This window comes from Oryzias melastigma, linkage group LG20, assembly GCF_002922805.2.
Source record: "Oryzias melastigma strain HK-1 linkage group LG20, ASM292280v2, whole genome shotgun sequence".
Classification (NCBI taxonomy): domain Eukaryota; kingdom Metazoa; phylum Chordata; class Actinopteri; order Beloniformes; family Adrianichthyidae; genus Oryzias; species Oryzias melastigma.
In genome coordinates, this window is record NC_050531.1 from 22,303,463 (window position 1) to 22,313,772 (window position 10,310).

Sequence of the window (10,310 nt, forward strand, 5' to 3'; positions counted from 1 at the left end):
AATGTCATGACTTCAGTCTTTACCCACAGGAGAAAGCTCCCTGGAGCTCCCACCTTCACCTTCTAGGTCCCTCGTATTTCATGCAGTCCTTCCTCAAGTCCTTCCTGCTTGATTGACAGCACTTGTCTCTCCTTACAATGTAAAGCCACATTATACAAATAAATGAATAAAAGGCAAGTACATTTTAAAACAACAGCAGCCTAAAACCCCCCCATGGATCTGTCTCCACCTCATCTTAGTTGCTGCTGCAGGGATTTGAGGCTCGAATTGAGGCCTAATCTCTGAGCATTGACTGACATTATGTTAGCCCAGCAGACACTGTGTTGTGTGGAGTGACCTAGCAGAGAGATGTGGGCTGAACTCAAACCAAAGCTGGATTCAGTGAAATCCACACACTGCATAAAAACCAGGAGCACTTTGCTGATCAGAGTATCAAGACAAACATTGCAAAATTTACCACTTTACATATTTTGATTACAAATAACCCTGCACAATGCAAAAATGATATTGAAATAAATCCAAAAAAGACCCCCAGATCCAGCTCTGAAGATAGTAAAGAACAATTGATAAACCTTGAGCCATATTGAAGAATGATGTATGTGGGCAGCTTTGGCACTGTCTCTCAGCTATGACAGCTCTGCATGGAATTAAGGTGATGTAATACAGAATAAGTTGCAGCTGAACATTTATGCATAATCAGAACATCAACTTGAAGTATGATATCATCCATCTAACCCCTGTACTCGCTTAAGTTAGTTCAAGGGTTGATGGAGTCTAGCTACTTTTGGACAACCTGGACAGTTTGCAATTTTTTTTCAGGGCCACTTAGAGACAAAAACTCATGTACACCCTCATTTTCTCTTATGTGCACACAAATTCAATTTAGAGTCACCAATTAACCTCTGATTTTAATGGTTTATTGATGGTGGAGAAAACTGAAGTGCCTGTGCCCAGCTGTGGCCTGGAAACATGTCTGTGACCTGCACCTTACTCATTCTCTGCACAGATGGAAACAAATCAGATTTGTTGCAGTTGTGTCTGGAGAAAATGTACACATGCAAACTCCACGCAGGAAGGACCTCGCTGGGATGTGACCCAGGGCCTTCTTACAACCGTTCAGCCTCTAGAACATCATTGATCCTGAAAATAACCGTATTACAAACACTAATAACTGCTATTGCTACACAGGAGAAAGGTTCAACAACACAGTCACAACAGAATGTCCATAATTTACTATAAAAGTAGACATTTTTATGCCAATTACCATAAAATAAACGTTATCTTGGTAGCTTCTCTCAATATAAATACAGAATCTGAACCCTGGATTAACAATGTAGTGAACTTTGATCTTAATAGGTATGATATGGTTTGTGAAAACAGAGAAAGACAACTGGGACAAGGAGCAGCACCTTATGCAAACAAAAAACCTGTAGATGAGATTACGGATAAAATGTCAATAGTAGTGGTTGATTTAAGAGTGTGGAACATTTGAAGTATTGCTGAAATAAGACAAACATCTTAATTTACTTTGCATATCCAGAGCACAAGGAGAGAGATTTTCAATGACTGGATGGAGATTGGTATTGATATTAAAAAGCCTGCAATCAAATGTGAGGATGGAGTGAATAACAGATTTTTTTTTATGCTGGACCTGATATAGCAGGCTGCCTTTGTACTGATGATTCATCTGTCTGCATAAATGATGGTTCTGTTGGAAGAAACATGAGTTCTGTGTTTCTTAAAGCAAGCATTAAAAAGGGGGTTGGATGGGTTTAGGGGAGTGGTTCTAAAATGTGTTCAAAGCTACTTCACAAGCAAGTGCCCATGTAAAACTGCGACGGTACTAGTCCGAATATCTGGATTTGTTTTCCCAGGTCTCAGTTTTGAGTCCTAAATTATGTGTATTATACAACAATTTGCATGGGACGGATTTCAATTTGTGAAATGTACAATATTTGAGGATAATATCACATGAGAAGATCTGGTGAGAATTACATTACAATTTGATTACTCTGGGAGTCACAAGGTACAGAAAGAGTGTTATTTCATAAAATTATCACTTAGTTTATATCAGACTAAGTTGATGCTATTTAGTAAATACAGCAGGGACAATAAATTCCAAGGAAATGTTGGCGATGTTACTGTAATATATGAAGAGTTGTTGAAATCAAATTATATTTGTCAATGATAGAACAAGTTATATCCAACACAAACAAAACAAGAAGGCTAGAGGTGCATTCAATCCAAACGCGATTCGTTTTCAATGTTAAGTCAATGGAACAGGCGCAACATGATCTGAAGTCCCGCAGTGCGATGGGCATGAATCGGGAGGCAAGGCCAAAATTTAAATATCCCTAGTATGGCAGCGTCAAACGCCGCGTCACAGCCAATCAGAAACTCAGCTTTGGGCACTTGACGTTTTCCGTAACTCAATCAGCGGGTAGAATATTAATCCAACTTCCTTCTAATTCATTAACCGGTTTGAGCCACAGGTTTTCAGAGCTCATCCGGCTACTTTGGGGTGAAGGCGGGATAAACTCTGGACGGATCGGCGGTTTCCTCTCCCGTGGCGACGCTCACTCACTCGATATGCTGGCAGAGACAGAGCTGCTGTGGGGTGCAGAGGCTGCTGGCTCTGGCTTTACCCAGACATTAAAAAAAGAAAAAAGGTTTCCTAATTATATTTTTCCCCTCTGGTTAATATGAGACAGAGAACCTTCAAGCTACAGCGACAAAGAAACACCATGGAAGGGGCTGTCATTCAGACACAGCCTCCTGTACCTGGAAAATCTTTAGTAATAACCATATAAACCCAAACATGGAGACATGATTACTGATGTTTTATATAGAACTCTTCACAATAAATAAACCTGATTTCTCAACGTCGTCCGTGTCTTCATACATTCTAAGTGAGATATCCACACACACCGTTCCTTCAACCTAAATGCATTAGTTGGTAGCTCTGTAACAGGGTGTGTTTTTATTCTATTTATTTCTGGACCTCTATGTATGCCATGAATGGAAATTCTGGCGAATTTGAACTCTTCACAGACATTATGTCAAAATGGGTAACAGGTGCACTCCAGCTGCACCTGGTGACTTTAAGAAGAGCACCAGGCGCGGCAGAAAGGAACACACACCAGGCGAGAGACTCGAGAAGGGCCAGAACGGGAGAGGAGACCCGGGCGGGGGCCACACGCCTCCTGGAGCCATGCCGCCCTGGGAGCGGGTTGGCTGCCGTTCCTCACAGGACGAGTGACGGTGAGGACACGTTATTTCATTTCATTTCATTTCACGCCGGCAGCATGGACCCAAGGAAGAGGAGAGTGACCGGGAGATTACGATACACCCCTCTTTGAGCTAAGTACCCCTTCCTTGACCTTCCTTACATTGAGCTGCTGTGGGAGGAGTGCATGTTTTTTTTTTTTCCCAGAGCCTGTTTAATATTTTGTGAATGTTATTTTATGATTTTTCTAAAGCTTTTATTCATCTTCCCTTTTGTTATCATTGTTTTTACTCTGGCACCTTTTCTTTTATGACTCAAAACTCCTCCAAATGGACAGCCTTGGACTCTAATGGAGGAAGGACTTTCAGGACTCCCCCCCTGGACCATATAAACTGTTTGTTCTCTCTCCCGAACAGCCTGATTGTTTGCTTGCCTTGCTCCCGGCTGATCTGAACCGCGGTGGTGGAGGTGGCAGCCGACAAATTGCCCACCTTAGCCCCACCACCCTTGTGACAGCTCCTCCTACATCCTCGGGAATACTTTTTTATTTTTTTTGACAGGCGACAAGCAGTGAGGTCGTTGCGCGACGAAAGAGGGGCGGGGCACGCAATTTTGTGTTCAGTGTGAAAGGACCTCACAAGTGTTTCTTTTCGATGAAGGTGGTATATATGGTTTGAGAGTCGCATCATCAATCATGTTCATTGAGTTCACCATATTTTGACTTTAGTGTAGAGAACTGTATAAATTCATCACTGAAGTTCATTTTAATCGGTATACAATTTACCAAAAAGGCCAAAAAGAAATGATTGGATCCCACCAACTAATGGCAGTCTAAATGAATGCGTTTTTGATTTAGTGAGATTTAAAACGAATTTGTGATGTTGTATAAAACAGGAATAATCTGTTGTGTAAAATTCAAAGCCTATGATAATGTGCCCATCCATCCATCCATCTTCCTCCGCTTCATCCAGGACCGGGTCATGGGGGCAGCAGTCTAAGCAAAGATTTCCAGACTTCCCCCTCCCCGGCCACTTCCTCCAGCTCCTCTGGGGGGACCCCGGGGCGTTCCCAGGCCAGCCGAGAAACATAGTCTCTCCAGCGTGTCCTGGGTCTTCCCCGGGGCCTCCGCCCAGTGGGACATGCCCGTAACACCTCTCCAGGGAGGCGTCCAGGAGGCATCCGGATCAGATGCCTGAACCACCTCAACTGGCTCCTCTGGATGTGGAGGAGAAGTGGCTCTACTCCGAGCTCTCTCCGGGTGACTGAGCTTCTCACCCTATCTCTAAGGGAGCGCCCAGCCACCCTTCAGAGGAAAATTCATTTCAGCAAAGATTCTGTAAATTGATAAGTTGTGTTGAGACTAGAGGTGCAAACCCTTTAAGCATCAATACGAAGAGGCCATGATTTTAAGATATGGGAAAGAGGAAGCATAAGTGTAGATGATACTGGAGCATTTGAGGACTGGTGTGTGATTTTAAAAACAGAAACACAGGGAAAATGTTAAGCCTTTTTTTATCAGGCTAACTTTAACTTTCTAAGGAAAGAATTAACTAGATAAGTGTCAACTCCTATTGACTCCCCTTCAAGCATGTAATTCTCGTGATGGCATTTTATAAATAGTTCTACGGCTGAGCTTTGGTGCGATTTTGTACTCGTGTAGTTTCTTTGTGTTTGCATTACCTCATTGTCATTTTTTGTTTATTTTTATTTAAACTGTTTATATATTACGAAAAAATAAACAAATAATTTAGATCCAATCATGCAATATGTAAGTTGTTGCATATTTTTTATCTAGTTTAAAGAATTACAATAGGGTTTTTTTTAAGGATGTGTCAGCCTGGTAAAGTCCTGTCAAAAAGAGACAGGGCCTTCCAGTCACATCTGCAGCTCCACTGAAAAACTTCCAAGACTCAAGAGAGCCCCAAACCCAGTCTTTGACTTCCAGCCTAAAGCACAACAGCTCTCATCTCATTCATCAAAACCTTTATTTTCAATCATACTGAAAGAAGCATTGCTTTTATTTTGTCAAATAAAACAGGTGTGATAAGTTCTCAAGCATTCATTAGTAGAAGTAGTTACCCATCTCAGTGTTTTAAAGGCTGTAGTTTAATGTTTGTTGTGTTTGATTAGTTAAGTATTAAAGTATCAACACCTTGATGCTGACCAAAGTCTAAGCTGTGGTGCATTCACTGAAGCTGGGTAAACACAGCACTCACTGACAGTCATGTGATGCCCTGCAACCTCACACTCTATCTGCTGTGCTCACTTTCGTAATCAGTTTCTGCTAAACCAAACTCACAGATGACAGTTTCAGTATCAAACGGCGGCGCTGATGTGGCTCTGCTGAAACCAAACAGCACAACTTCTTACTGTCAGTCTGCTCGGTGGGGCCCGCCGTCTTCTTCTTCCTCATGGAGCGGTAAAAGCGTGAGTTCCTGCGGATGGGCTCTCTGCTGAATCCAGTGGCAGAGTCTTCGTCTTCATCCTCTTCGTTGCGGCTGCTCTGGAGCACCTCTGCCACCCGCTGCTTGCTCGGGGCATCCTGTGCTTTCTGTCCCCACTTGTTCCGGAATAAAGCTATCACAGACATGGCAGGACTCCTGTCCCTGTTTCACTTTGGAAATATTGACTTGATCTGGAGGAAACTGATACAGAGATTGTTGTCATAATTATCCATAATCCAAGAGCAAATCCATGTTTCAGAACGGAAAGTTTTGTAGAGATACGCAGGTCCAAAAGCTGAGGTCGGCCACACGTCAGGATCGATGAGCTCTGTCAGTGGATACTGTCAGCGGCTGAACTGTAATCACTGCATTTATGACTGCATGTCTTTGTCCCTCCTCTCCGGGTTTCTCTCAACACACCCAGTCACACGGCGGCATTCCTGAGCTGGCCGGGCCCTGAGAGTGAAGCTGTTGTGGAACCGGAATAGCCACCTGCTTCAGTAAGCATCCGCTCACATCCATGTCAGCCTCTCATCCCTGAACCTGCTGTTTGTGCCCCGGGCTGATCACAGCCCAGCCTGTCCTACTGTCATGAGAGCGGTGTTTGCAGAGCAGCTTAGTCAGGATCCCTGCATGCTGCAGTCTGATCTGGAGTCAGCTGACCACTCAAGTTTAAAGTTCACATTATCCCACAGCAGTGGGACCGAGGCATGCAGCTCCACTCACCTTCACAAAAGCACTTTGACTTTTTGTCTTTTGATGCACTTGAGTTTTGCTCAGAAATTATCTCACCATGCTCAAAAATGAGGAGATACAGAGCCTGTGATCCTATCAGTAACTGCAGAGAATTAAACTGCAGTAATTGCAAAGCATTTGTACCTTTTGTTCTGCTTGTGCCGGAGTGTGTGTGATGAAGCGTGACCTTTGCACAGCAGATGAAGCTTGTAACTCTGCTGCGTGTTCATGATGAGCTGTGGCCCTGCCCAGCTTCAACAGTTTTTCTGCTCTCCTCTCTGCCCTGGAGGAGAGGACGCTCTTGTTCTGAGCACAGAGTGATTATCACGCTCCTCACACACAATAGATTCAAGTTCCTTTTCGACATCATTGAAGTAGATAAGACATCTGATGAAGACAAATCCAGCTTTGCTCAAAAATATCTGAATCTTGAAGACTTCTGAGAGAAAAGAGTCCCTAATCTTGTTTAGGACGATGTAAAATCAGATTTACTCCTTTTTCTTCCAGCAACAGCACAATTTGAAAAACGCTTTTGTTTCTGAATGACACTGAAGACAAAGTTCTACAACCTGTTTTCAAATCCACCTCAGAGTCGGTGAAACTTGTGTGTATCGTCATAAACGTCCAAATGAAAAGGAGGAAAGACTTACCCTGAGTCAGCTGACATTCCCATGATTCTCTGCTGAGTAACCACAAGAGCTACCAATCTTCTGAGAATTAAAACTGGAAGAAAACAGACTTCTAGTAGTTTTTGTGGAACTCCCAGCAGTTGAGAGGAGCTGACTGCTGGTGCTGATGGAACAACAGCAATCCAGCAGAAGGGAGGCCCAGCGTGGCCTTCTCCCCGCAGCATCCCCTGCTGACATTTTCTTCTTCTTTTACTCTTGTATCAGAAGTAAAAGTATTTGCATAAAAAATGGACACTGACCAGACACAAGCTTTGATCACACAGAGATTACAGCTTTTCCCGAATGGTAAAACCTATTTTATGAAACATTTAGCCAATTTAACCAAACACAAATGTCAAAATATAGGCTAAATATTCAAAATGCTTAACTCATAACAAGTCAAAAGCTCGCTTTGAGGTCAAAATGAAAACTGTTGTCAAAACGCACACACACAGCAAACACAACACACTACACACCAAAGCATCAAACACAATTTTCAAAATGTAAGTTAAATGTACAAAATTCTTGACTCTCCAGTCAAAATCTCACTTTAGAGTCATAATGAAGACTCAGTCGTCAAAACTAGCAACATGGATCAATCACAACACACTACACAACAAAACACTTGACACTAGTCACAAAACAGTTCATCAAGAATGGTACCTCTCCACCCACCCCCAAGAAATTAGAGAAAAATAGTATTCAGGTTTTTATTTTATGTTTATTTCATTTTCAGCCACAAGATCATCTGTTATTTTCTTGTTGAATTTCTATGATTGATGCAGATTACAGAAACAACTTGAACCTGCTGAGTTGAGGGTTGACCTCTTGACCTGCTTCCCTCATGGTCATTCCATAAACCAACATGTGGTCAATAACTATGGTCTGGATCTCATCAGATACCTTGTTCTTCATCTGAGTCCAGGTTTTGGTGTGTGTTGGGGTCGTTCTCTGTTATTCATCTTTAAAAAGCTGATCAATTGTTCCAGAACTGTCTTTATTTTCACTGTAGTTGATTAGCAGCAAGTGTCTTCAGTTTTGACCAGTTGTGTGTTGATGGTGATCGTTGTGTTGGAACAGAGTTTGAGTTTTTACTCTTTGTGTTAAGTTTTTGTCTCTTGTGTGTTGTGAATGCCAACTGTGTTTTAAACTTGAGAATGTGTCTTGAGTTCTGCAAAGAGTAGATTAGAGTTTTGCAAATAGTGTTTTAGGTTTTGACTAAAGAGTGATGTTTTTGAATAGAGTTAAAGCAGTTGATCAGATGGTTTGGAGAATGACGCTTAGTGTTTTAGCAATTGGGAAAAACTGTAAAGACACAACCAAATGTGAATGTAGATGCTGCAGCAAAAAAGTTAAACCTAAAAAATGACCTTGTAGGTCACAGGCGCAAAGAGCAAATTTGCTGACTGAATAGACGCTTTCATCTCACAGAAACAGAGCGGCATCAATGCTGGCAAACACAAATTATTTATGTCATCAGATTTCTTATCTTATCTGTGCTCAAAGGTCAGAGTCCTGCAAGATATCAGATTTATAACCTGACAAGATTGAGTTTTTATGGAGTTTGTTTGCTCAGAACCAAAACTGTCTGATAAAAGATCCACAGGTCAGGTAAGGCATGACAGACGCCCCAGTGCTCAGTGGTGACGCTGGGGCTCCATCCTGTGGAGGAAACCGGAATAGTGATTGATTTGAAAAAAAAAATAACTTTTCAACATGAACATGAAGGATGATCTTTTTCAGACAATCTGCAACAAAAAAACGGGCAAAATTATGCTAATCCTACTACAGAGCAAACATCAACAACACTGGTTAGAGCAAAGTTCAAAGGACAAGAGGAGAAGAGGAGGAGGGAAAGAGGCCTTTTTGGACTGGAATGAAACAAAGACTTATTCTGTGGTAGCAACAAGAGCGAGTCCTTGAAAGAGAATGGGGCTTCCGCCTGTTGATTCAGAAAAAGAAGGAAACTTTTCTTTTCAGACCAAAATCAAACATGACTGGAGAGATCTCATGTTGACTGTTTGGTTCTAGGGTTTCACCTGTGGAGATAAGGCGACAGCTTATAGTCGTGACTTTTATGTTCTGTGAGCTGTAAAGTCCTTTCACCTCAATACGTTTGTCTAAATCGCAGCCTTAAAGCCTGCCCCCATGGCTCAGGTGACAACTTTGCACAATTAAAAATCTTATGCTAGGATTCTTGAAGACATCTCAAAATAAAGGTCTCAAAGGAGAATGCCACGTTTGCTGCTATTTTATGTAATCAATGCAGACAAACGTGAGCGGCAGGGTGTGATGATAGGCCAGTGTTTTTCAACCAGTCTCCTGTGTGCAGCGGGAAATTGATCATTTTCACTGATCTAAAAACATTTACCATCACCAGAATATCAGTTTTTCCTCCTCTTCCTTCCTTTTCTCCCTTCTCTTTATGTAAGTCATTGAGAACAGCATGTCATTTGCAGACAGCACAAACCAAAGAAGTAGAAAAGCGAGCACTGACATCATCATGGTGCGCCCCTTGGAAGTGCTAACTCAAACTGATCTATGAGACACTTTTTGCGTGGCAGAATGTGAAAACAAAAAAGCAGTCTTCATTGACTTTGTGACTTTAATTATGTCACAGAATGAGCAGTGATGATGAAGAAAATGGAAAAGCCATTTGGAGAATTGATTTTTCATTTTAGACAAGTAATGCAGTTACATTGTGGAAATGAAAAAGAATTTCTGTTAATCCATTTTAATTTTAAATTTGATATTTCTAATTGAATGTTGCTACAAATTTACTAAAGAACTTTTTGAAAATGAAATGTTAAATGCCATTTTCTTTATTGTTTTAATTATGTCAGAATTGTCAGAATATGTCAGACATTTAGGATGTGGAATTTTTGTTAAAAACTTCACAGTCCTAATTAAAACCCCATCTGGGAACATTTACAGAAAATTAAAAAAAAATGTTGTAGGGGGACTTTAAAGGACAAACTAAATTTCGGACTTCAGTCACATCTGGAACACTTGAGGTTATGTTTACACAGAAATAATAACAAAATGAAAGAAACAGCATTAAGGTTAAACTGAAACAATTTAATTACACAAAAATAAATAAAACTTTTTTTTATTTTATTTTATTTCAACTTGTCCTGTCCAACAGCGGAACCAACAGATGCGGGCTGAGAGCTTCTTGTGTTGGACAGATTTTACTGTCACAACAGGGATTTATTGAGTATAAACCCCTGTTGTATT

General features: G+C 41.4%; 1 protein-coding gene across 3 annotated transcripts in view; it reads right to left on the reverse strand.

Annotated features, from left to right (window-relative positions):
* The window catches only part of ngef (neuronal guanine nucleotide exchange factor), a 32,915-nt gene extending 26,458 nt beyond the window's left edge, over positions 1-6,457 (reverse strand). The window contains exon 1 of one of the 3 annotated variants that reach the window (XM_024280386.2): positions 5,597-6,457. In XM_024280386.2, coding sequence (XP_024136154.1) covers positions 5,597-5,816 — 220 coding nt within the window. In that variant the 5' untranslated portion in view covers positions 5,817-6,457. The remainder of the gene's footprint in view (positions 1-5,596) is intronic. The other 2 variants (XM_024280384.2, XM_024280385.2) reach the window with 2 other exon arrangements.
* Positions 6,458-10,310: the final 3,853 nt, after the last annotated feature.